This window comes from Falco biarmicus, chromosome 15, assembly GCF_023638135.1.
Source record: "Falco biarmicus isolate bFalBia1 chromosome 15, bFalBia1.pri, whole genome shotgun sequence".
NCBI lineage: Eukaryota > Metazoa > Chordata > Aves > Falconiformes > Falconidae > Falco > Falco biarmicus.
In genome coordinates this window covers 20662936-20690787 of record NC_079302.1, presented here as the reverse complement: position 1 = coordinate 20690787, position 27852 = coordinate 20662936, and the positions used below count along the sequence as shown (strand labels likewise).

At 39.2% G+C, this 27852-nt stretch overlaps 1 protein-coding gene and 1 long non-coding RNA gene across 2 annotated transcripts in view; one reads left to right on the top strand and one right to left on the bottom strand.

Moving 5' to 3' along the window:
• LOC130159250 (uncharacterized) overlaps positions 1–27852 on the top strand; it is a 132985-nt gene that overhangs the window by 67946 nt on the left and 37187 nt on the right. The window contains exon 4 of the long non-coding RNA XR_008825678.1: positions 27413–27458. This is a non-coding gene — a long non-coding RNA (uncharacterized LOC130159250). The remainder of the gene's footprint in view (positions 1–27412; positions 27459–27852) is intronic.
• On the bottom strand, positions 149–20537 carry PLA2G15 (phospholipase A2 group XV). Its single transcript, XM_056360651.1, has 6 exons — positions 20274–20537; positions 12162–12318; positions 10554–10672; positions 8887–8985; positions 8248–8472; positions 149–4384 (listed from the first exon to the last, which is right to left on the bottom strand). The coding sequence occupies exons 1-6, from the start codon at positions 20407–20409 to the stop codon at positions 3873–3875; spliced, it is 1248 nt and encodes a 415-aa protein (XP_056216626.1). The 5' UTR covers positions 20410–20537; the 3' UTR covers positions 149–3872.

Here is a 27852-nt window from a genome sequence, read left to right as displayed (position 1 = left end):
AGAGAACTCCAGATGTACTACAAGGTAGTAGGCAGCAGATACTGTGAGAAAAATGAGACACCAAAAATCCCCAAGGAAGAAAAGCAGCAACAAGTTGACATTCCGTCTGGGCAGTGAGACAACACGTTATTCACAACAGGAGACAAGCTGTATTAGATCAACTTTATTATGTTATCAAAGTTTGACAATAAAATATTCAAAATCTATTGAATGCATTCAATCCACAAAAAGAGCATAGAAAATGCTAGGTCTCAGAATATGTTCCATACAAAATACTGTTAAGTGTAGAGCAGCAAAGTCATTGCCAAACATTCCCTGAATTTAAGAGGGCCTTGAACACACTGTGCTCCAAGAACTACCTTAATACCAAACATTCCTTCCTTTGGCCTGCAAGTCCTTTGCAATTATTGCTAGTTATTGAAGCTTTCTATTTTTTTTAGCAGAATCACACAGTGACTCTGAACCTCTTCAGAAGTATTACAATGACAGCTAAAAGCTTCTTCAGCATTTTCTATACATTTTTGTCAAAAATAAGAAATACATTTGGTCCACAAGAGTATTTTTGGTTTCTTAAAGTATCCTGGAAGAATAAAACCAAGGAAAAATTATGGAAAGAGATAGATGATCAGTACGTGTTAGGTATAACACAAAGACGTATCGGTAAATTCAAACATTTCAACTGTGTAGTGTGGCAAAGCACCTCAGTTACTCCTCTTAAGGAAGTGCCACATTGTCCTCAAAGATTTATTTCTTAAAGACCTCTCTCCCCACAAGAATCTAGGCTGCTCCAATGCACCTGGCTCTAGCAGGCCTGTAACAGTAATGCTAAATACTCTTGCCTTGTAGAGGAACATGCCATAGTCAGTAAGCTCTTCTCAACATGCCGAGTGAAGTGGTTCAGTTTCAGCTACTAGAATAACGCAGTTTTACTTCCTGCATTCACTTTTCAATGAGAACTCCATCCTAATATGCAAGACACTTAAAATGAAAGGGTTGGAGATGATTTGGTAGAAAAATCACAACTTCTGGACATCAAACAGAACTATACCCTGCAGAACCGTGACATCCAATCAAAGTCTCGCCAGAAGCACCGTGCTTGCTCTAACACAGTACTCAGAACTCTGGTACACACATTCTTGCACAACAAGGCTTTATCGTGACAAACAAACAAAACAAGCCCTGAAAAACTTTCCACTTCATTTTACCAGGTTAACTAACACAAGTTTATTTAAAGAAACACACTCTAGGGCATCTCAACTAATGGAAAGCTGATTTACAATCTTAAAAGATACAATCAACTGATCTCAGAAACACAGTAATACTAGGTTGCCAAAAATTAAAGAGCAAGAGGTTTCAGGTTTTTTTCTTCTGGGGCACAAAACCTAGTATTAAAAAGGAGTAGTAAAGGAAAAAAGGACAACAACAAAATAAGACCATCTTTTGGAATCCTGTATTTTAGAATTTCGAATCACAAAACCCCCTGAAGCTAAACTCTTAGTATAAAGAAAAAATGCCACAGGTTAATAGGCAAGGATCTAAATGAAGTTCAGAAACATTCCCTAGATCAGGTTAAGAACTGTTTATCTATGAGGTTTTTCAATTTTTTTCAGCCTTTCATGCCCATGTTGGTATCCTGCAATACAGCTCCACTCATTCCAGTGCTTATTAACAGGCATTCTACTGCAGCATGAAATACAGATTGTGATAAGCTGTTCTCTGTAATTTCTTTCTGTTGTAAACCAGTAACATAGCAATGTATTCAAAAATTGAGTCAGACCACAGGAAAAGCTTTATTGTCTTTGAGCAGTCTTGGAACACAAACCTGAAGCTTATCCAGCTGACAGCCCTGCGTAAAATAGAACACTTGGCTAAAGGACTTGGGGGGGGGGGGGGGTGGTGTTACTATTGTTGTTTGGTGTTGGGGTGGTGGTTGGTTGTTAGTTTGTTTTTTTATTTCAACATTATCAATTACAAATGGCTTGGGGCAGCTCAGTAATTACTCTGGAAAAGTTTAGGCAATATTGCTGCTGAACTATAGGTTCCTTGGCAACTGAGAAGATAAACATTCTGTTTTAAAAAATCAGGAAAACTGTACTCTCCCTCAGCAAAAGTAATAGGGAAAATGCAGGAGGAAAAGTTAAGCTATGTAAGGAAGATACTTGGCTTATCTGTGACCCTAGTTCAAGTTGTTATGGATTTAAGTCATTTCTGAATTAAACCTTAAAGCCTGAAACCTACCTCCTATGCCAAAATGTTTGCATTCTGTAGTAACAAGGGTTCAAGCCTGTCATTTCAACACATCTTACTTAAACATCTAATGGCAGCAAACATTTTATGCATGCTACCAGAATAGTTAAAAACTTTACCCTTTAGACAACTTCAGTTTCTTAAGAAATGAATCCTTAATAGTTCTGATGAGTTTCTAAAACTCTTTAAACATTTTTCCTGGAGGACCTAGCATTTTGAAAGCATTTAAAACTGTGTTTTCAGAAGACTTAAGTGCAGTCTAACTGGGTGACTGGTTTTAAAGCAAGCAAGAGAGAATCTTTGAGTGAAACTCTCTCCAACAGGACTTCTGTAATCAAGGTTGTAAATACGGTGGCCTTTAGGCTATCATTTCTGTGGAGCTGAGAACTGAATTACTATTTTTTAAACATTGAGTAAAACAATACTGTAGCAAATTAACATAGCTGCATGTTCAGCAATTTATAGAAACATTTAAGGAACAGTGTATCCCAACTTGTTCAAAAAGCAATAATGGAAATTGTAATCTATGGGAAATTAATTTTAGTGTTAAAACAGAGTTCCTTTTCAGCTGAATGTACTGTTGATCCAATCACCAGTTGGTCAGTAGCTGGATCAGAGCCTAAGCGTCTGACTGAGAACAAGGTTTACACTTCATACCGTATTATGCTGCCTTCTATTCCTCACCCCATTTCAGGAAGTTGACTCTTCTTTTTGAATTAACGCCCACCATCCCTTATAATTTCCACTACAGGAGATTGTTTTTCACCCAAAAATGCAATTCTGCACTGTATGGATTGATTGCCAATATTCAATTAACTTTATGTGCTACTCCACACAGCTACAGTTATTGCAAGCACCAACCACTGTTTAGCTTCTTTCCCTCATTGATCGATAAAGCACAAGGTATTCCTCGGATTCCAAATCATATGTAATCAGGTCCTAGAAGTTAACGAGCAAACAATTTCTCCTTCTTTTAAAAAAGAAAACAAAAAAAGGTGCCTAGTAAGAAGCTTCAAGTAATTCACACATCTATCTTTTTCCCCAAAAGCTGTAATAAAAGAAAGGCTGGATTATGACAAAAAGCACAGTACCAGGCAGAGCTCTTCCCTATCTTACCTAGTAGACATGCACATTTACAAACTAAGGTACTGGGAGCTGCGAATCAGAATATGCAATACCCTTTAAGAAGTTTACTGTGCTTCCCAAATTGTTAATATCATTCCCTTGTTTAATGGGCATCTGAAATTGCGATCCATCCTAGCCCTCCCACTCCACACCCTGCAAAGACCACACAAAGGAACTCTGGTATCTATGATTCTATGTAGTATGTGCAAGGGGCTGCACAATCTCCAAATGAAAGTCTGTATGAATATTGGACACAACACTAGAGGCACCAAAATGCATATTTGACCAAATTTGCAGAATATGGAAGTACCATATAAGCATCATAAACACAAATCAGAGACAAACAATCATTTAGGACACCAAACAACTTCTTAAACACAGCCTTAAAAAAACCACAAAATAAATAATTCAAATATCTAAATATCAAGGGATTAAAAGGCATTTTCCCATATTTAAGGGAAGGCATCACAGGTGAGGAAAATAATTGTCAACACAAGGTATCACAAATTAAAAAGCAGCTTTTTCACATAGGAGATAGTAGTATCATTAGATAGCATCTGAATATGCTCATTTCCTGAAAGCTCAAGTATCATGACTTCCTGTTTTTGCATGTCCACCCACTTTTGACATTGCAAGGCACTCTGTAAGTTTACGGTACCGTCCCCATCGCTGTAAAGAATCTTGGGTTCTTTGTCAGGAAAGCTTTCATAATGGAAAGAATCAGGTGTTTCCACGCCAGTACCATAAAGACAGTGTATACGCACACCAGGTGGTGTCATCTGGTAGACCAAGGGTTCAGTGTCTTGTCTCATGAGCCAGCCATCTTCAAAATTGATGTCCCTGTAGAATTTTCGGTAATCCCGAAGAGTATAGTTAGCTGTAGGTGTGCTTACAAAGACCTTATCTGGAGGCCATGTGTAGTTGTAGGGGAGCATCCAATTTGTGGAAACCGCTGATCTCTGCTGGTCTCTAATCTTGAGCGAACTGATAACAGGTATTCTATTGTTGTCACCTTAAAAAAAAGACGAATTTCATTATCCACAAAGTAAAGCATGAATCTTAACCAGCAGCAATTACTACCACTCACAGTGATAGCATGAATAAAAAGATTATTCCCTTTGCTTACAGTGATAATTCCAGGTTTTCCTCATTTATGATTGTCTTCAATCTCTGCAAACTAACTTCTGATAACTTGCAAATTTAAATACAAGGTGATGAATGACTGACAAACCAAGAACACTGCTGCCCTTTCAATATGCTCCTTTTTAAAGGAGAACGTATTTCCTATATAAGCCATGTAAGAAGTCAGCTTTTATTAGGCATTATTTAAACCATTTGCAAGTTTTGTCTTGAATGCTCTTCTGGAAATGTATTTTACAGCAATTCTGATACATAGATCATGTTTTTGCTGAAAGAAAACATAAAAACTTGTGAAAAGACTTTACAGGCTTAACAAAATGTTTAAATGCATATTCAAAACAAGCAGAGTAGCAGTATTTCATTCAGGGTAGCTATAAAAATTACTATATGGTTTATTTACCACTTGGCATAGTGTTTTACCCAGTTTATATACTCCCTTCATAACAAAACCTACCAGAACATGCCTACAATTGGAAGAAAATAGCAGATTCTTAATAGCGTACCTAAAAAGGTAACTATCATAAAAGGAAACAGAAGCGAAGCAAGTATTACGGTCTCTGCTTATGCTATCAAGTAAGAATGCTGCACTCTGTGACCAATCCAGTCTCTATGCGTAATACATTGGCAGAAGAAGAGTTAGAGCTTGTTAGCTTCTGGTGGAAACCATGGAAAACTGCCAGTATCAGCACCTTCCCTTCCAGTCAGAATTTCAATACTGCTAACTTGCTCAGAACACAGTTTTTCCTCTAATTTAGCACTAATATTTTCTAGCAACTCTGGCAACCTAGTCTACATCTTTGCCAAGCAGGGACAGACAAAACCAACAGTTCTTAAAAGACCAGTTGATAGTTACTATACTTGGAAAATGTTTTCTGCTGGCCAAGCTTTTTTTCCAAGGCATTATACTTTCTTAATATAAATATCTAGAGAACTTATTATCAATAAAGGTCTTAAGTTATCCAATACCAAATAAAACACAAAATTGTAAATTTTACCAAATTTAGACTTACTATTATTACAGAAATAGCATTTGACCAAAACATTTCAAGAATTTCTGTAGACATCAAGTCCATTCTTTTCTTTGTAGTTTGTACCAAAGAAGGCTCAAACTAACACGTGACTAAGTTATAAATTATATGCATCTCTTCATATTTTAACTATTGGTCTTATATCTTCACAAAATTAAAAGCTACTTAATAAGTGGCAGATACAGTGACTACTAGAAACATTTTTTTTAAGAAAAAACTCTGAAGACAGATCTAAGTTAATTTTCATGGTGACTGTCTGGTCAGATCTATCTTCCATTATCACTATGGCTGGCAGACCTCAATTCTTTTGTCAGTGGAAACTTGAATCAGATTTTCCATTATTAGATCCAGGTGGTTACAGCACGGTGATCCAGGTCAACTACACCATAAAAACTGAAATACGGAAACTGAAACTGCTATTCCTGAAATAACACCAAGGTGTATTTTTCAGTTCCGTAAGGTGGCACTATTACTTCACAAGGAGACAGACCTAAAGCACAGTCATCGAAGTGCTTATGAGGACTATGTGAAGACATTGCTAGTGTAACTGGGAAACAGATAAAAAGGAAACTCACAAGAGCACACCAAGAATTACAAAGGTCCTGTAGAATGTGTTTCATATTGCTGTGTGGTATACACACTTAACTGTGCACACTCACTACTAAGATACAGAATACTACTTACAAGTTTTCAGCAAAGACCAAGTTCTGAATTGAATAGTGGAAGGAACGTGTGCAAAACTTATTTCCAGTAGAATAACCAAATACAGAACCTGATTATCCCTGCCTTCTCTTACAGAACTGTTAGAAAATGCTTATCCGATCCTCTACTTTTCTCTGAAGTGCAGAATCACCGTATGACCAATACCATGCTCAAGGTAGCAGGCACAACATTTAGTCAACAACTGACATTTAGTGAACAAAATATTAGTTCTAAGGAAGACACTGCTAGGATCTCAAGCTGGAAAAAAAATAAAAGCAAAAACCAAGCCAAACACCAAACCAACCAACCACCACAACGAACTTTGTGCCTGCTCACTGTAGTGGGAAGCACATCCTAACTTTATTAGCACTGGAATTGTAACGATATAAGTATTGATCCTGCAAAGCACATGAACAAGTTAGCAGAAAGTGTCACAGAAGATAAAGTAATTCCACTTATGTAGCGTTTAGCAGTTTTGATAACAGAACTGTGGATTTGGCATGAACTTGCTAGCCATTAACGTATTATACACAGGAATGCAAGCAACAAGAATGCATTCATAGCTTGCCTTATCTTTCCTGCAGCAATGCAGTATTTTTCTTTAAAGCAACAATTCTTCTGCATACTAATACCCTAATAAGGTCAATTTTAGAAATTCTTTAACAGACTAATGTAATCCAAGTGTTAATGCCTGGTTGAGACAGAACTAGTCTGAAAATATGCATTTTGATTTAAACTTTGCTACATGATGAAGTTTCTGCTCTAAAACACAGAGTTCAGTACAACAGACATACAGATTAAAAGAATTACTACATTTTAGTAGAAATTTAACTATTCATTATGTATTTGTATAGCTAGCCACTTTGGATGAGATGCATTATAAAGGATAAATAAGATACGAAGCACAAAAGTTTAATCCAACAGAAATCTGAGACTAGACTTTTATATAATCATGTGGGATTTTATGAAGGTAATATTAATATTGCTCACTTCCTGCCATTTCTGTAGCATGCAAACTTGTCAGACAAAGCCTGTGGGAAAATGGAAATCAATTTTTACAGTGCCATTGCAATAGATTTAACAAGGTACAACTCAATACAAACATCCAATTTAAGTTTTATAGTTAGCAACTGAGCTGTGCGCTACTATTCAGAATCAAATGCCTTTGCTAAGCAAAGTATTCTTTGATCTGTCCATGCATGGCTAGTGGCTGCTGCGTGTTCTGCGTTTTGATGAAGTCCAGTTTCTGATGTCAGCTTTGTTTAGGAAGAAGCTAGTGATACCCAAAGCTAGCAAGTCAGAAAAAAGCTAAAAAAACCAAGGCAGAAACATCATGAACTAAGTGCAAAAGCACATGAAATAATTATATTATGTTATCACATGATAGGGTAAGTGAACTTTTTCCAGTCATTTGCAGTTACCTAGTGTAATAAATAAATACATTATGCTGCTTTATTCAATTTTTTATTTATTTATTTAGTCTTGGGCATATCCAGTAAGCCATACCCAAGACCTCAAAGATTCATTTTCATTATCTGTAGAGTTACAACTTTTGACAGGCATTTGTGCTGTGGGCACCATGTCTACAAGTTTCCCTTCACATAAACCTCAAGCAGCTGTGTGATCTTTAATCAAAGGAAACTACTAAATGCTCCAGAGTCCTTGTTAGCTTTGCAATTCTGAACAGAGAGCAATTAGGCAGAAGTGGCAGAAATAGAAGACACCAGGCCAAACTGCAGATGACAATCTGCTGAAAAAAGGGTAGGAGAGGTCAAGAGGCAATGCAGCTCCTGGTTAAGGGATGTAAAAAAATTCAGTCTGCTCCCATGAAAATAAAAAAATGACAGTACGGTCACAGGGCTTAAAACATCAAGTTGCCATCACTTATGAAAAAAATTTTAACTTCATAGTACCTTGAATTCTTATCCTCCAGGCTTACAATTAACAGCCTAGTTTGTATCTTGCACGACTAATAAAATACATTGTAAACATTCAAGCCACCTACCTGAAGCCAGCACACGGAGAGTTTTAGCCACTCCTCCCCATGGAGCGCCTAATGACACATAATCCCTTATGTACTTGTCTTTCCAATCCTGAGTCTGATGGTTGAGGAAGTAGAGGGTGTACATATTACCCATGCTGTGGGCAATTAAAACAACAGGACTTCCATACTGCTCATACATTAACTCTATCATCTTGCGAAGGGCCACAAAATAGTCTCCATTCTCATCTAAAGTAAACATACACAGGTTACACAGTTAATAATTAATCGTGAATGCTGAACTTTTTCAAAAATAGCTTTCTAGAGAATTGTGTTGAACTGTCTGTGAAGTTAATAACACAGACCTTAGAAATGCTAGCATTAAGTGAAAGGAGTGGGTGTTTTTGTGCGGACGTGTTTTGGTGATGTGGGTTTTTTTGTTTTGTTTTTAAGTCAGTCTTTAAGTAACAGCTTGCTTAAAGCAAAAAAAAAAGAAAACATACTACAGAGTTTTGATCTGGGTCCAGGGGTACCCAGACCCCCAGAACCAGTCAAAATTAAGTTTAAGTATAATTGTACAAGTGGGATGGGAGAAGAGACCCAAAACATTATTTGCTGACTGGGAGGGTAAAAATTTCATTCAAGTAACAGTATCTTATTTACTTGGTGCCTTTCGCCAGTCATAAGGTGCTCCTCTTACGTCTTCATCGCGTTTGTAGCCCCAATCTACTAAACTCTGCACCAGCATATAAAAGTAACTGCCTGTATCAGAGGAAAGAAACAGAACAGTGAAAAGATTAGCAGCCATCAGACCATCTCAAAACAAAGTTCTGGAGGCATTATCTCTGATACCATATATACAGACGTTAAAACTGTAATCTTAGACTTTGACAATCTAGAAGGCTGCTTATTAAACAAAATGAATTATGCTCGCTGTTCCCCAAAAGTGAGAGAACACCATTACTCAAACTTCTTACTAATTGCCTGATCTATCAATCAAACATGGCAGTGAAGCATAGCACAGAACGGATAAATCTTCCCCAGCAGAATTATGTCTTAGCCTTGAACTGTAAAGAATACACCTCAAATTACTGTGTTAGTTGTTGATTTTTGTTGCCTTTGTTGATTGCAGGTTAACATCAGGCAGGGTATATAATACATTCATGAAGGATGGCCTGGACTTCACCAGTATTTATTCTCAGAGACAAATGCTTACAGCATACCCCAGGGCAAAATTCTGAAAACTACCCCAAAATTATTTTTCTCTCTCTCAGGTAGCAGACTAAGACTTAAATGACTGAACATACTGCTTTAATAGCAAAGAAAGGAAACAGTTGCAGACTGCCTGATGTTATATATTGAAAGATGTTACATATTACAAGCTTTGACACATAGGATTTTAGTATTACCACAAATAAATGCTTTATTAACAGTCTGAAAAAATTGTCAAAGCATCCTATTGAACATCACTGCCATATTTAAATTTTGAGCAGAACCTCACTCCTTAGTCTTAAATGCTTATCATATAGTCCCTGAAGTGAACAGAGGCAATTTTAAATATGGCCCTGTTCTAGTTAAGTGCCATCTAGTGAAAATCATTAAGCACATTACTGCCCTTTTGGCGGTTGCTCCCTAAAGAAATCCATGCTATGAAGCATGTGAAGCTCGGCGCATTACTATTAAATTACTTAAAGTCTTCAGCCACAGCTAATAACACCTCACAAAAGCTTAGAGTCAGTGTTTTCTGAAAGACTACTACTCCAAAAAACACTAAACAAAAAAAAAACCCTCTGCAAATACATTAATGCAGAAATCTTCTGCAGCACAAATATAACTCTTAATAATTACTCTGACACCAACAAAAGAGAAGGAACTATAGGGTATGGTACTGTATCTCCCAAGCCCATTAACTCATTCTTAAGGCCAAAGAGTATCTTACTCAGAACCAAGCTGAAGTGTGTTTATTTTGGTTTTGTTTGTCAAGCTTCAGTCACAGAATTTTCTACTAAATCCATCTCATTTTCCAAAAGCATCTGTCTTCAAAATGCCTATTCAAGTTTCATCCCGAGAACTGAAATTTGGCACAAGACTAGTAACATGGAATTTTCTTGTCTCTATCGGGTGAAACAACAGGCAAAATACAATGCAATGAAAACATTTAAAAGCCAAGTGAACCATGCGCTACCCTACTACACACAAAAAAAATAATTCAGTTTTTCTACTTCTAAACAGAACAGTAATTTGAAGTCACATTTCAGTAGCTTGTTGTATAAGACACACTAGATAAATCCTACAGCTAACAAAGCACTTCAGACACAGCTTGTACATACCAACGCTCCTTTTACTTGGGTCGAGGAATTCCAGGGAAAATGTCTGCCCAAACCCTGGCACTCTGATATCCACTCCATCTGGTGGTTCTGTAATCTTACTTGTTCGATTATATACCAGCCTGGGGGTAAAAAAAGAAAGAGGAAAAACATGAAACATGTCATACTACCACATGACAACTCTCAAGTGTATTGAGTCTTACATTCTGAGTGCGGTAACAAGAACTTTAAGTGCTATCATCCAGAAGGGGAAAAAGACCCAGGCAGACATTATAAGCCAATAATGGCTAAGAGGTTATACAATGTAAACAGTTATTTCAATTAGTTTAATGTTTGACATGCAGAATCTGAGACTTCTCTATAAAACTCAGTATGGAGAATTGTGGCTGAACTTCAACATTATATAAGCTACTTTATATAGTTCTATACCATTTCATTTTGCATGAAGCCACGTAATGGAGAAAATAATGTCAAGAAATAAGACTGTGGCAGTGGAAGATAAAATACCTGTAAAATCAGATATGAGAAAAATTCTTCTAGATAAGGAGTAATTCATTTCTGCTTAACTAGAACACCCATATCAGCCTAAGGGAGTACTTGACATTTCTTGATTAATAACCTCAGGAAACACATAGAGGTATTAAGTGTTTTGTAGATACTTTTCAAATCAATTTGAGATATGAAAAATCTGGAGCATTGTGTCAGGGTTGTTTTGTTGGTTTTTTGTTATTGCTGGTTTGTTTTTGTTAATTTGTTTTGTTTTGTTATTGGTGGTTTGGTTGGTTTTAATACTATATCAATACAATTGCCATTCCTGAATGGAAGGTTTTACCCCTAGATGGAGTCTTAAAATCTGAATTGATACTCAAATCTTCATACACCAAAAATCTCTCTAACCTGTAAGGCATATAGCAAGACATAAAGCAGAGGTACAACTACACAACAGCTTGGTATAGTCATATAAGAGAGCAACAAGGCAATACAATATTTTCAAATTGCAAAAGCTAAGCATTTCTTGTTTTCATAGAGATATTTATATGATTTTTATTGGAACATTAATGAAGCAGTTCGAACAATGAAATAGTCTGGAAGCTTTAAATCAGACAATGTTTTAAACCAAAAGAATTCTGGAAAGATACCTCCAGACTACCCTTGAAGGACTGACTGACCCTGTGTGCCTCCAGTGCCCATAAGACTGCTCTCTAATGACACATTGCCAGCAAAAGTGCAAGCTCACGTTCCTCCTGCCTGTCCCCTCTGAGCTGCCCAATGTACCCCCTTCCCCCATGCCTCATCAAAAAAGCAGAAAATGTTCTGCTTTAGATAAGCCTAGAGAAGTACTTGTCTGATAACTGCCCAAACAAACACTGGGTAACTGGTAGGAGATAAAGCGGAAGAAACGAAGAGAACCTCTGCTTTTCATCAGTGATGAAGTTACCTCGTACAAAGCACATCTTCCGATTCATCCAATTACTCTACCTAGCAGAATTCCAAGTCATTTCTTTCAAGGGCCTTGAATCAGAAAAGCAACTTCAAGGCAGCCATCCCATACAAAGTATGTCAGTCTAAGGAAAAGGAGATAACCGCAAAGAGCAACATTTCTGGTCTTACCTGATATTATCAATCCAGCAGTCAATGATGACTGGCAGAAGCAATTCTAAATTCAGCCAGAGTGTAAAATAACTGTCTGTCTTCTTAGAGCAGAGATAATGCACTACCGATGGCTTATCTAACTTGGCTTCCAACTGATTACCCAAGTCTCCTGGAACTGAAAGATATAAAAAGGAGTCACTTTTAATTTTAGAGTGTATAACATTCTACATTATAATAGACACATCTTAATACTGTAGCCTTAATATGCACTATCACTGCATCCAGGGACACCATTAATTTTTATAACTGGATAAAAAATATTAGAGAAGAACAAAGTACTGCATGCACATCTTCCACTGAAAATATCTGGATTTTCAAAAGTTAGTAGCTGGGGAACCACCATGTAGAATAATTCTGGATCAACAGTTTGTAAGTTCAAAGAGCAGACTAAATAGGAACAGGTCACATTAGGCCACGGGTATGAAAAACAGATGGTCTCTGACATTATCAATATTATCTGTGTTTTAAACTACAAACTGAATCTTTCTGAAAGACTTTTTTTCTTCAGAATACTACACCTGCACATGCAAATCTTCCTGTTCTTTTTAAACAGCTGCCCACAAAGTAGCAATTTGACATGAAAATGTGAAAGCAGCTCTGTATTTTTTTTCCCCACTTCTTCACCTCCAAGCACACTTTTGCTACATAAGATTTAGTTGGCTAACATAATAATCCAGATACATAGTTTCATCTCTTTTACATTCAGGTTTGGATGCAACAACAGTTTTGATCTTCACTTTTTTTTCTCCTGATACATTACGTGAGAAACACTTGGAGGGAAGGGTCTTGTATTTGCATGCTCTCTGAAGTGCACTGTTCTTAAGGCATATACTAAATACAAGTACTCCCTTGATGAAGTTTTATTTTCCTTTCTTTTAAACACTAGATGGAGACAGGAATGTTATTTCTAAATTAGAACGAAATTTAAAAAATGCTCTTAATTTTCAGCAGCAAGTTTCAAGAGAAACTTCTTAACATTCTGTTATGTTTAACCATTTTTTCCTCAAGAACAGAAAGGCAAAAGATACTCCAGCAACTGAAAGTTACTCTGTGTTAGAAAAAAAAAAAAAATAATAGGCATTAGGTACTTAAGGGTTCCCCCCCCCCCCCTTCAGCTCCACATATCCCCATCTTTTTGGATGAGTGTATAACTGTATCCTATTTTACTTGGCAATGTTTAATTTTTAGTGTTTTAATGCAGACCTACCCATACAGTTGCTTCCCACTTCAGTAAATTATTTAATCAAAACAGTTAGAGTTCTCTAGAACACTCATACTTAGTAATGGTTTAAAGAAAGAGATAATACATTTTAGTGGAAAACCCAATTTAACTGGAAAAACAGATATGCTCTCAGAGAAACACTTACTGCAGAACTGAAAAAAGGGCAGAACTTCAGACTATAGACCTGGACAACCACGCTGTTACAACCTTCAGCCACTGCAGGTTACGCCCCCCCCCCCCCCACAAGAGGTATACCTCAGGATTTCTTTATTAACTACCCCTACTTTCTCATTAGGTTTTTAGTGTTTTTATTTCTGTAGTCTTAAGTGAAACGTTAAAAGACCCAGTAGCTGACCGCAGTTTATTTTAGGTCATATTTCAAGGACTCTGATACACTGGAAAGCATAGTAAGGGAGATTATAGTATTGCATCACACCCTAGAAAGTTTACTGAAGTTCAGTCTTGTAACCTCACAAAATGCTGTTTAGTTATTGCTTATAGAACTGTAAGGCAACAGCTTTTCCACAGTCTTGTGCCTGTGCTGTATCAGTGCTTTTAATTAGAAAATGAGCAGAATGCAATTCTATTTATATCAATCATTCATGGCTGGCCAGTCTCAGCAGCAGATCTGCCAAGGACAGAACAGGTTGATTCTGTCTTCAGTTTCAATGCAAAACAAAGTAGAAGAGTGACACTGTTCTACCCTGGAATCTCATTTCCTTGGGTAAAAATCAAGTTCTTTCAGCAAAGATACCTTTCAAAGACTTAGACAAACATGTGGAGTATCACAGTTTTAAGACTTGCTGAGGTTTCCAAACAGCACTCAAATAATCATAAGCATGCCTGCTCAGAGTAGGAAGACTCACAACTGAAGAAGTTTAAAATTATGATGAAGATACATTTATCAACAAGAGTACTGAAAACAGGAAACCACATACTCTGACTTCATGGAGTCATCTTAGATTAGCTGCAAATTCAATTTAGTTAAGATATTTTATCCCCAAGCTTCTTGACAATAGAGGCTGTGCTCCTGTGTCCAATTCAGAGCAGAAGATGAGAAACATTACATACTAATTTTTACTCTAGAGATAAGGAACAAGTGGAAGAGTGGTAATTTTATGTAATTCTAAACAAAAGATAAGAGGCTAGTTCCACCTTTACTGAGATACAATACTCGAGTTTAAGAAAGTAGTGTTTCATATACATGTACAGCTGTGATGCCTGTTTGCTTATAAAGCAGGGATTAAAAAAAAAAGGGAGGGGGTGGGGTTCAGGTTTAACATTTCCTTATTAACAGTGTAACTGCTAATCACTGTAATTCACAACTTTAGGTTAATTTTCTAAATTATTTTCTGCAAGCTAAAGAGTTCATGATGAAGCTATAGGGAATAAAATGCAAATTTTCATTTTTGGGAGTATGGAAAGAAACATGCAAGATCTTCAGTCCTCACTCCACACAATTAAACATTGTTAATGATTTACATTTTGGCTGGAGAACTACTTCGTAGCTTTTTGATAAGTAACAAGTTAAAAAAATATCACATTGAAGATTAATTCTGTAGGGTAAGGACATACCTCTGAATTGTCTGTGATGGAATTTATTTGAGAGCAGTAGAAAAAAAACATTTCTCTTTACTTTCAGACCATATACAGAAAGCATCTGTGGGCAGAGTAATTCGTAAGACCTTTTCTCCTCATCCTCTCATCTACCAATATTGGTAGTTTCCAAACCTTTTACATTTGAAACATTATAGCAAGTTCTTACTTTTAAAAACTTGCAGACTGGCCCGGTAAACATACAAAATAACTGGTGAGTGGAGTTCTGCAAAATACATCAGCGCTAGAGAACTGGACATCCAAGAAAAGATCTCAAGCAGAACCCTTGCTTCCCTCATTTGCAGTTGTGTAATATGGGTATTGGCTTCTGAACTGCAACATGTAGAAATATAATGAGATTTCACATTTAGCAGAAAAAAAAACTGTTTCCATCAGATCTGACGATTTATCAGTTCTAGCATATCCTCATTTTTCCACAAAGACTGCAATCCCAACAGAACTTGTTCTAATACATCAATAAGCCCAATTCACTTCCAGTATTATAGTATCCTTTGCTGGCATTTTATTTTTTCTCTATTGCCCTGACAAAACTAGTAGATCTGCTTCTGGGATCTGTGCCTGTTTAGTTAAACCTTACAGAAAGCACATTTACAAGTTTCACTTGAGAATTTTAAAGATGCTACAGACTTTTCCAAGTCTGGGAACTACAATAACTAGCTTTATGATATACTGATACTCCTGCCTATTGCTATCCTTAAGTCTCAATGACTTATTCACAGTTCTCAGCAGAAGACAGTAAGCAAATTGCAGCTTGGAAAGTGACTTGCCTTAATACCACTCAGGAAACTAAGAAAAAAAAAAAAGAAAAGAAAAAAAAAAGGACATTCAAAAAAAGCCATGAATAGCAGAATCTTAAATTTAATTTGGAAAAAGAAAAAATAGTACCTATATAATAACATGGGGGTGGTGAGCTATTCTTTTTGTGGCAAAAAGGCCATCAATTGATACTGGGTTTTTTAGTATTCTCTGCAATGCAAATGCCTTTGGATGTATATCAACTATCATAACTTTTAAACTGGTATGATTTCCTCAACTGTCATCTTTCTGGTTCTATAATTTACCCTTCCTTTAAAATGAACCAAGTTTTCTGGAAAATTTCAAACTCTGACCAAGTTCTTTAAGGAGAACCTCTCAAAGTAGCTCATAGACTCAGTGATAGACTGCCACAGAAAATGCTTGTGTTTAAAATTAGGAACAAGAAAGCAAACAACATCTCACATGATACTTCTAGATACCTCAGATCACATGAGGCATAAACATTTAAATCACTCCTGACATCTAGCCAGCTGACCATTCAAACACACACACCTCAATTAGTAGTCAGCAGGAATTCACAGGCAAGCCTCCTTTGCATGTAAATCAATTATTAACAAACTTAATTTAGGTGTCTTTCTAGAAAACTTTAGCCAAGTACCTGACAAATTGTTTGCAGAAGGTATCAGAACATTGATATAGTAATTGTGTTGAGTCAGCTCTAAAAGGTAAAGAGTTCAGTGAATCCGCTGCTGATCTTATAAGGTTATCAGCTCCCAAAATTGATAAGACATGAGATAGTATGCAGTGACTATCGATGGACTATATGAGAAAATGAAGGAGGAAGAACAGCCACAAAATAAAGAAACTTACCGTGAACATTAGAAGGCAAGCGTGTTGAATACATAACTAAACCGATAAGAGAAGCGCAAAAGTATTATAATTGCATGTAAACATGAAGCAGATACCCAGAAGTACTTGCACAGAATATATACATATATATACACCAATTTTTAGTAGGTATTGTCAGTAGAGCAGAGGTTTTCGGTAGGTTGCCCTGGTTCTTAAGTGAGATCTTACTGTGTGAATATATTGTGCTGGCTGAATAGGAAACAACAACAAAAAAAAGCGCAGCATGAAAGTAATTCAGTATCTTAAGTAGTCCTCCTTTTCCCCAAACATACTTGGGAGGAACTCCAAGACAATCAGCTTACATTTTAATGAGCCTTGTGGCTTTGATATCAAGCCTTCAGGCAGGACTCTGGAAGTAAGGTTTTGACTTTGACTCTCATGCTTCTTCTCCAGTACCGCTATTATATGACTACCCTTTGATGCTTTGTTGTTTAAATCTCTGGGGAAACTGAGCCACAGCATTGCAGTATTTTGCTGTCAGTTACTGCCCATGTCAGTTTGGTCCCTGCTCTTGCTCCCTTGCTATGTACAAACATGATCTTCAGGCATAGTAGCTCCTGCTACTAAAGCACCATTTGATGACGCACAGACCAGCTTAAAAAATAACCTAATCCAAATGGATCGGTGCTGCTCTCCACATTCCTTGTACCAGCTGCTCCATTAAGGTAATTCAACTACAAAATTAATCACTGCTTCCTCAACAGGTTCATTTTTTCCTGCTTTAGCAAAACAAGTAACTCCACAAAGTGGCCAACAAGCAGGCACAAAGGAAAGCTGGGGGAGCACTAATGAGCTATTAGATTGGCTTGGCTGTTTCACAGAACACCCTTCACCTGAGCCAGTGCAGGGACTCCACAAATCTACAATTTGTTGCCACCACAACTACAGCCAATAGTTACAAGGTTGTATTTAAGCAGCTCATCTGTTTTCAGATTTGACATTCCTAGAAGCAGTGGTTTTGTTAGTACTTTGGGAGCAGGACGAAGTTACCCATATATAGATGAGTTCCCATATTTGCGAGCTACTACTCTACTTCCTCCTCCGTTACTTGGGTAAGCACAGGTTGCAAATGCAAGTGGGGTGATTACATGAAAAATATGAGAACAAGTTACACTGGGTCTTGTGACCATCACTGGTCTAAAACATTTATGAAGTCGTCATTATGTTGACAACATTCCTTTCACCAGCATTCCTTCTTTCTTTATTCCTTAAGAGCAGATGGCCTACTTGCCATGCATAGAATAAGATCAAACTTGTTAACTCCCCTTTCTACTTAAGTTTTAACTTCCAAACAGACTAAGAGTGACTGTTTAGATCACCAGGCCACGTTTACAACAAGATAAAACCCTACTTAAAAACAGAACACATCGTGTGAGGAATTAAGGGTCTCTATGGCAGCCTGTTAAGTCAGGAGGACCAGCTCTGCATCTCCCTTTTGCATGGTCTCCAAAACCATCTCAGGCTTGTATAATGTACCCTTACATATACCTCTGAATCTCCTTTTGCATTTGTGATTCCAATGTAGTATGTGTTTTTCTCCCCTTTCCCAAACACCTGTTAGGCTAGCACTTAGAATGCCTCCCCAAACGATTCTCCTAAACCCTCCTACCATCCTCATCTCAGTAATTCCTAAAAAGCTTATCTTAACATGTCACATACGCAAGAAGGGTGAAGAAAAGGTCACAAGAAGTTAACTAGCACCAGGATGAGAACATTTCATACAGAACCAGCGAGTAACCACCAGTCACTCCTCCTTTATTTGTTTGACCTTCACTGCCCATGTCATGTCTAATTGAAGCTAAGCTCTTAGTGCAGGTGCCTTTACAATGTCAGTCATTTCTATACATAAAAAAACCCATAGTATTTTACAGTAGGAAGTTACGGCAAAGAGTGCCTACTTTCTCAAACGTACCAACAACCCAGAAAAGTTATTTATGTTAAAAACTATTGAATCTTCACTTTCTGGACAGGCCAGGACTGGGCAGCAGCGAACAGCAAATTTTAAACCACAGATGCTGACTAGAATAGGAAGAGATGCAAGTTCTTGCTGTTACAGTGAATTGTCATCAAATGCTACAGAAAATCTGTGTTTTAAACCCCTCACTGATAAACGTATGCTCAGCCACGCAGTATTTATCAGAATGTCTCTTAGGAAAGCAAAATGTAGGTCAGCCACAGTTTCTAAAAGCATCCTTAGGGAACATAGATACTTGCAATAGATCCATCAGTAGTAACTCCATGCTTCTATAATCAGTATCCTTTTATCCCAATTGCTTTTAAGTAGCCTTTGATTCCTTCATAGCTAGAATTGAACATTGGATGAGTGATAAAACACTATCACCTGTTCATCAAGAAGCTTGCAGTGGAATAATTGCCAAATCTTATTGCTAAACCCCAGCATTACAGAGCTGAAAGATGGGATAACAGATTGCTTCCAGCTTTCACAGGCAGGACCCAAGAACTTTTGTTTGCATTTTAACTGCAGCGTCTTTAAGACATCCTTTTGCATTTTCTACTTCAGAATCTACAGCCTCTCAGTTAGTTCAGCCATCTCTTAAGACTTGTGAATTTGTACATGGGAGTCCCCTGATACGCAGCATCTTTAAAAGAGTTCTTGTTTAACATTTACCCTTTTTTGTCAAAAGTTTGTAACAGTAGGAATAAAGTCAACAGCAGAGCCTAAATTATTGTAAATAAGAGGAGCTTAAACTGAACATCATGCTATGATTATCCTTTTCCCATTTTATTTTTGTCTTCTCCCTCATCGAGATCAGTTGCATAATAAGAACATACAGCACATGAGTACATTCACAGGACAGACTACTGACACCAGTACCACCAAACGCACTTAATGTATTAGAGGAATTACAGGTTACGTAGTAAAGTTACTAAAACATTTAAAATTTATTTCTGATTCCTATCAACGGATACAAAAAGCATCTAACAAATATCACTTGGTAATTAGAGGAATACTTTCTATGTATTTGTTAGAAAGTATTTTGTTTGTATTAACAGGTGAAACAATGGGCCAGTAATCAACAGTCATTTTATGTCAAGCGATGGAATATGCATATTATTTTTCAAATACTTGTAGTTTGACTGCTCTAACACCCGCTCCCTCCCCTTTCCCCCTCCGACTGCAGCTTCTGCCACCAAAGGTTGACGCAGAGCAAAAACGTACGAAGCGACAGGCTGGCTTTAGTTAACGAGCTAAAAATATATTTAAGCCAGCCCGGTTCTTCCCGTACCCACCGAAAAACAGAGGCCACCCCACACTGCCAGCGTGGTCGTGCCCCCCCACCCCCCGTGTTGCCAACCCCCGGCCCCGGGCCTGCATTTCTGGCGTTGGCTGCCGGGTCGGGCAGCGTTATGGAGCTGCGGCTCCGTGCGCAGCGGCGGCGCCCCCCGGTACCGCACCAGCCGGGGCGATCCCGCCCGGCGGAACACGCCGCTGGCAGCGGGCTGGGCCGGGCGGGGCGCGCACCCCCCCAGGCCGCCCGCCGCCTCCGGCGACAGCGGGCTCGGCCGGGCCCGCGGCGCACCCACCGCCGACCCCCGGCTCTTACCCAGCACCACGGGCGGCCCCGCGGGCCGGCGGCGCGGCAAGCACCCGCCGCCGGGGCAGAGCAGCAGCAGCAGGAGGCTGAGGAGGGGGCTCCCGCCCGGGAGCGGGAGGAACCTGGCGCCGGCCGGCGGGACCATCACCCCAGCGCATAACCCCGGGGCCGGGAGCCACCGCCACCCCGCGCCGGGCGCGTCGCAGTCGCTCCGCCGGGGCTGCCGCGGCCGCCCGGAGTGCGGCCCCGCCGCCCGGCCCGGCCGAAAAAGGGCCGCCCCGCCCCGGCGGCAGCGGCGCCGCCCCCGCAGGCGTCACCAGCCGAGCGCGGAGGGCCCGACCGGTGCGGCCTCGCCTCCCGCAGCGGCCCGGGCGGGACCGGCTCCCCGCGCTGCCGCCGGCAGCCCCGCCGCGCCCCCGCCCCCACGGCCCTGCGCGGTGCCCAGCCCCGCAGCAACCGCTGTAAATGTGGCCGCCCCGTCGCCTGTCGCAGGGCCCGGCTGCCGCGGCCCCGGCCCGGCCCAGCCCGTGCGAGGCGGAGCGGACAGGCGGAGCACCCCGGGCAGGTAGAGTACTCAGGGCACGCGGGGCACCCCGGGCAGGTAGGGCACCCCGCAGGTCTCGGCCGGGGCCTCTGGTCCCTGCTGGCACACGCACTTCGAGAGGGGGACCCTTGTCTCAAGTTGCTACACCTGCAGCTGTGGTTGCTGCGAGTGAAGGAAGGGGCTGTTGCTGCAAAACTTACGTCTAAAAATAAGTAGCATGTAGGAGTCGTGGTCAGAATGGTTTAAGGAAAACCAAAAATAATCAGCAAAGCTGGGAATTTTAATATTACATAGCCAAGAGATTGAGCATCTGATATAAAAGCTTATGGGTATAGCTGTATTTCAGGCAATGCCAGACTAACGTGACAGCTAATTGGTACAGACTGTCATCAAGATCAGGCATTTGGCAATACTGGAAAAAAAATCGTTAGACCTTTATACACATAACAAGAACAAGTAGACTTGTAATTACAGTAATTTTAAACCAGAAAGGGTATAAGCCTTTGTGCTTTGGCAATACCAGTTAGTAGGAGTTAGGTGCTCCATGTCTCGTTGGTGGGTGTCTGGTTGTGGAGGGGAAGGAAGAAAGGTATCCACAGAAGCAGAAACAAAACAGGGGGAAAAATGGTGCTTGGAATCGGTGTAGTCACATCTCATGATCAGTTGTGGTTGCGCTGATGGGCAGTACAAGGTTTCCTTGGTTCAGTCATAAATCTGCTCCCATTGTGGATGTAGTAACACTTTCTGAGCCCGGGCTTACCAACAAATGCTCAGAGTACAGCTATTTCCAACAGTGTTACATTGCAACACGGGCACTGCAGTGTCTGCTTCACAGCTTCCTACATCCCTCAATGTGTCTACTAATTTTCAGAAATATTCCTCACTTGAATAGTTAATACACTCGCATGAACAATATCACAAATGAAAACACAGGAGTAGAAAAGTACTCATTGACTTGGTAACTCCTGCATGCACTGTAAAGTATCAAATTCTTGCCTCACTGAATTCATTATTCAACAACATCTGTAATTCCTGCAGAAAGACATGTCAAAAAGATCTCTGTGTGAAGGCAGGATCTGGTAGAACAGATACACAACTGATTGACAGGAGTTTGGAAAAATGATGGGAGGTGGCTTGGCGCTGACATGGGAGGAGGAGGAGGACACATCCTCCTGTTACAAGACAGAGGAAGAAAATGCAATAAATCACTCAAGGAAACTAAGGCTAAGTCTAAATCTAGACTTACTTTTTTCAAGGCAGCTGCCACACCTTGTATATTTACAGTGTGTGGAAAGGCGTCAACATCCAACAAACCCAAAGGCATGTCCCAAAGACAGGTGCTTAGTCACCATGCAAGTGCTGACTTGAAATTACCCCCTACTAAAACAAACTACAGGTTGTACAAGTATGACTGACTAAAACTGATTGCAACATTGAGCCCCGTGTAGGAATGAAATGTTACAAAACATAGCAAAAGACTTTGTGGAAGGGTAAAACTACTTAATGAAAACTGATTTCAGTCACTCAAGTCATTCTTTTATACCCCTGCACATGTCCAAATAGTCAGGGCAGGATCACTTGTGCTATGACATGAGGTTCAAGGAATGCCAGCTGTCAGGTCCTCACTACATCTTGTGAGCAGTTTCTGGACAGATCTTCTGTGCCTTTTAGGAGGGAGTTATTATGGTGTGATTTTTTTTTTGTTTTGGTCTCACTTTTATTTCACCCTCTGTAAATTGTTACCTGTTGTCTTTGTTCCCTCCTTTTGAAGTATCTGACTGTCTTCCTGCTGAGCTAACAGAAAGAGATATGACTTACTATAAACTTGTTGCCACTCGTACCCAGAAGGCAGGTCTGCTGATAAGGCATTTCTGTTGTAGGCGGCTCAGAGCGCAGGCCTTTCGGTCTTGATGTAAACACTGCATTTGTCAGCATTTACTGGTTTGATTGCTCTTACTTGTGTCTTTGAATATCATGTATGTTTAATTTTTGCAACCTTGCCTTATTGATTCTACTCAAGATATCACACAGACATATCTATACTCACTTCAAACCAATCTTAATGTTTCTTTTACAAACCTTTATGCTGTTCTGGTAGCTGGGAATATCTTCGCACTTCTCTAAAAACCTTTCCACCTTCCTTTTCTCTAGGGAAAGCCTGCTAAGCACACAATTGCTATTTCTCCTGCTCTGCAAGCCCAGACTCTAGGTAACGGTCTTTCAGCTGATGAATCAAGCAGTGTATGTTAGTTATTTCTTTTGTTGTCTCCTTGTGGGAGATCAGGATCATTCACATTAAAAAAACAAAGTAAATTAAGCTCTTTCCCTTCGTAAGGTTGTTCAAATATGCACAGCAAATTTCTGTTTTCACATTGAGTGCCTGGTTCTATTGTCACACGAAGAACGCAAAGAACCTTGACACACTGAAGGGTCCCTTAGCATTGCTTTACAGTTGATGATACCTTGCTATTAATCGAGTTAGTGTAACTATTTCTAAGAGCCATTAGAAGGGCAGTCCTTACCAGCAGGGCATTTGTAGATTAACAGCAGTTCAGGAACATGACCATGTGCAGCTACAGGACAGAATTCTACTAGTCATCATCATCATCCAAGGCAAATTCAAGAAATAACAGAACCAACTACAAGCCTGAACTGCCAGTAAAATGCCAGCAAGCTTGTTATTATACAAAGCACATGCTGTATACTGCTTCCTTCACATGTTTTGTATCCAAAGTTACAAGAAATGAAAAAAAAAAAGAAGTTGTTACAGTTGAAACTACTGACAAAAGCAGTACTGTACCTTCTTCACTTATATATGAGGTGGAAAAAGTCATTATTCGTACTCTAGAGGCCAGTTTATTACCACTTTAGAGAATTTTTTTAATGTACATAATCAGTCTTCTAGGAAAATATATTCTTACTTCTTTCAAAAAATCCCAACAGAAACAAGCTAGGTTAAACACCAGAAACTACAATATCATTAGCGTTATCTTTGTTTAAGTCTCCTTGAGGGCTTGCACTGGCAACTTGACAAAAACTGTGAATTGGATATGAGTGTGCACGCTGGTTATTTAGAAGAAACAATCCTTTCTAGAAAACTAATATTTGCTTAAACATCTTTTATTTGATTGAACAGAATTCTCTGTTTGCTTCTGATCTTTGCCATTTAAGTAGTGTTTGTATTGGCTCAAATACCCCCAGGCATGATTGCACTGAGCTAGTCACACTAGTAGAAAACCAGCAAGTTTCAAAGGAAGATGTGAAGGCAAGCAAAGTGTTGGCGCAGATCTACACTGTAGGCAGAAGCCCGTGTCATCACTGTCCCCATTTTAACATGTTTCATTCAGGATTTCACCAAGTTCAGAATATGTTAACACAACCATTATCATTTATATCTCTCAGAAATGTGCTGTCTTAACTTTACCACCTCACAGGATTTTACCAGCCATCCTAATTTTTGCATTTGACTTTACACCAGTACAAGTTATCCCTGAGACCCAGAATCCAGCCTTAATGAAAATGTGCATAGTGAAATAGATACTTGCAGAAGCCGCTTAGACAAGAAAGAAGGCAAAAGACTTAACAAGATGCTTATTATCATGTATACAAAAGATATTTGGGTCAATTTTCAGTGATTTCCTTGAATCATCTTCGTTGTTACTGAGTGTATAGACAGTGTCTGCTGCCCATCTCATTTTTTCCTGAAGATACCACTATGACATCTCTTCTTGAGTTCCCCTAAATTCTCTTTGTCTTTGGAAAATATTATAATACAGAGCTGTGATATTTCTTTCCTTCCAACATCACAGACTAGCCCAAGTATTCAGCTTTAAATAAGTGATGTTCATATGCACAATTTTGATCTTGTGCCCAAGGCCAGGAAGGAATCAACTGGTGAGAAGTCAGGCCTACCCAAAAACCTCCATAAGCCTATGCATTGATAAAAACTAACGTATACAGGGGTGTAAGGCACTTAGGAAGACAAGAGCTATACATTTTGTTTTCATTTGCCACAAGTAGACAATTCTTAAAGTTCACATTCAGAACAGCGGACTTGTTTGGTTTTAAGCTTCATTAAGAGAATACAGATTTTTTCTAAAGAACCTGGGAATTGCCCCAGCCCCCTAATAATTATTTTCTCTGTACCACAAGGATTTCCAGTGCTCCTTGACACAACAGATTTACCCTTCTAAGTTTTCCTACATCATTAGGCATCCTGGCCATTGTTTACTCATGACTTTATTTTGAAAAAGAAGTGCTAAAATAAAAGCGCACACCAGTATGATCTTTCTTCACTGTCCACAGATCAAGATAATTGTTTAGGTTTTTTTAAACAAAGATCAGCCCTTGCAACTCAACTCAGGAGGCAAAAAGCAAGTTTAATCCCTTCTTTCTCAAGAATGGTTTGAGGCCCAGTTGAAGTCAGTCATACTTTTACAACGTATTTTGGGTTTAGTACAATTGTGACAGACCTGTAATAATACTTACATGTTGCAGCTGACCTGAAAGGGGGACAGTCATAAACAAGTATTTTTCTTAAGAGCTGAGTGTGCATTTTTCTAATAGCAACACTGGGTTATGTAATAGTATTTCTTCAGAGTAAAACTTTAAATATAGAAGATCCCATAAATATGCCAGACATTCAGTTCAATTTATAGCCTGGTTTTGTGAAATTAGCCAGAGGATGGTTCCACTTCTGGACTGCCTGAAGAGGATATTGACTTCTTACCTTTAGCACAGATATGTTTTTTCAAATGTTGGATGGGTTAGCAGACTTTTTAGAAAGTCACTGGTCTTGTTAACTCAGGCTGTAGTTGCAGTAGTGCAGTCCCAGAACACAATCTGACGTGTTTGAGCCAGGGCTGCAAGGATACTTCCCCTTCCTTTCCCTTCTCCCTGCTTCCTCAGCACTTTACATACTGTTCCCCATGCTGCTGCTGCCTAGCATTAGGACAGTAAACAAGGCTTGAAATAGGTTCCTCAGTGTCTTTCAGGCTAAATTTGGTTACAGTGGGGAACAGGGTCAGAAAGAAGGGAAGAGAGCAACTGGTCAGTGGGAGTACAGAAATGCAGGCTTGCATGAGCATCAACCTAGAACATCAGAGCCTAGCCGTTTGCCAAGGTAGAATAGCCACAATTAATAGATCCCATCACTGTCATCTCTCCTATCTTCAAACCTTTAATCTGTATTAAAGATATCTTATTACTCTTTTGGCTCACATTTTGCCAAAGCAAATCAATTCGTCCTTGTAAATCATCCATGTAATAGGGCTTCACAGTAAATTGTGAGGATCTAATGGCTAACAAGCTGAATTGCAGAATTCCTCCTCAGTCAAAGAGAATTTTTTTAGAATCTGCGAGTGAGAAATTCATAGCAAGATTGCTGGGATTTCAGGTACTGGGAGTTTTACTCAAGATTTACTCAGAGTTAGTGTTCTGGGTTGGACCTCTGAAGAATTTTGAAATTGAAGCTAGGCAAAATATGGAATTAAAAAAATAATAATAAAAGGTGGCACAGGAAGATGGAAAAGGGAGATAGGATTTTGTGTAGGAAGAATATATGGGGAAAAGGATTTGAAATGATGTTGTGTTGAAAACTGAATAGGTTGAACCCTCAGGGACAGCTTATGTTTTGCACAAGTTCGCATGAATTACAACAACTTCCCAGCATGTTGCGTGAGTGATAGAACTTGGCATTTTCTGCTGTGCAGAGAAACTGTTTGCACCCTCTGAGGCAGACAGCTAACAAGGTGGTTTTGATCTGCAGGCAAGATACTTTTCAGGTGAAGAGAAGATTTGGAGAAAAAGAATTCAGCATGCTGTTGTAAGGCTAAAAAGTCTTAGAAGACTGTAGGAGTGGCCAGGGCACAGTGACATACTTGTCCAGGAAAGCAAAAGAAATCTTGTTTGTCATGTGGCATGAGTCAAACAGCAGCATTTCAGGATTCTAGCTCACATATAATGAAAAGGCAAGGAGACCACTATTCTTCTGTTTAATAAGCAATTTCATTCAGTGTCACACCTTCTTTGGTATCCCAGTTGGGCAGGGTGTCAGAGGAGTTGCTGAGAAATACGGGGCTTAGGAAATTTGCTAGTTCAAACTGAAAAGACACAACACTGCTGCTGCTAGATCCAAGTGTTTACTGACAAAAGTGAATCCGTTTCTGGAAACACAAGTGCATCCAGAAGAACTGAAACTGATGTTAGTCATTTAGTAACTTACTGAGGGGAATGTTGGTCTTTATCTAGTCTCATTAAGGTTTCACTCACTCATTTTCAGTGCTAAATTGTTCAAACACTAAAGGAAGGAAAAAAGATCTGACCCTGATCATAGTTATTGAGAGACTTCACTGCAGCCTATAAGAAACAACCTGAGAGTTCCTCTTTAGTGAGTGCATTAAAAAATGAACTGATGAAAGTGTAACTGAGTTTAAGGGATGTGTAAAGTTGGGGTTTTTTTCTTCATTTTATAATTATGGCTCTTTGGATCTGAAACATGTATGTAATCCCACTAACAGATGCATCTATAAAGCAAATGGTCTTCTTAGGTGTGGAGATGTAATGTACATAGACCACCCATTTATTTTCTATCCTTTAAATCCAGATGATCACATCAAAAAACTGGACAGGAGTACGGAAACTGACTACAGGTAAGAAACAAATAAGAAAGACCCAGATTTTACCAAAGTTTCTTTCATTAAAAAACCAAACAAAATTAACAAGATTAGCAAAATTAATTGTTAAGATCTGAGCTTCAGCTGTCAGTGCATGTAAAAGTAAGTGCCTGATCTGCTGTTTGGCTGATATCACTTCCCAATGAAAGAGATAGGTAGCCTATACATGCATCTAAATTGTGTAGACACTTACTGTCCCATCCTTTGGGCATGTTAAGTTAAAAATTGTTGCTTGATGATTCCTGTAAGGACATACTTCCCTTCTAGTTTGGGGGACACAGGCAGCTGGGAATGGTTAATCATGGGAAAACAGTTTAATCAGCAGCATCGTGAGTAGCATTGTGTCAGGCTGTGTCAAACGTGTCAGTGC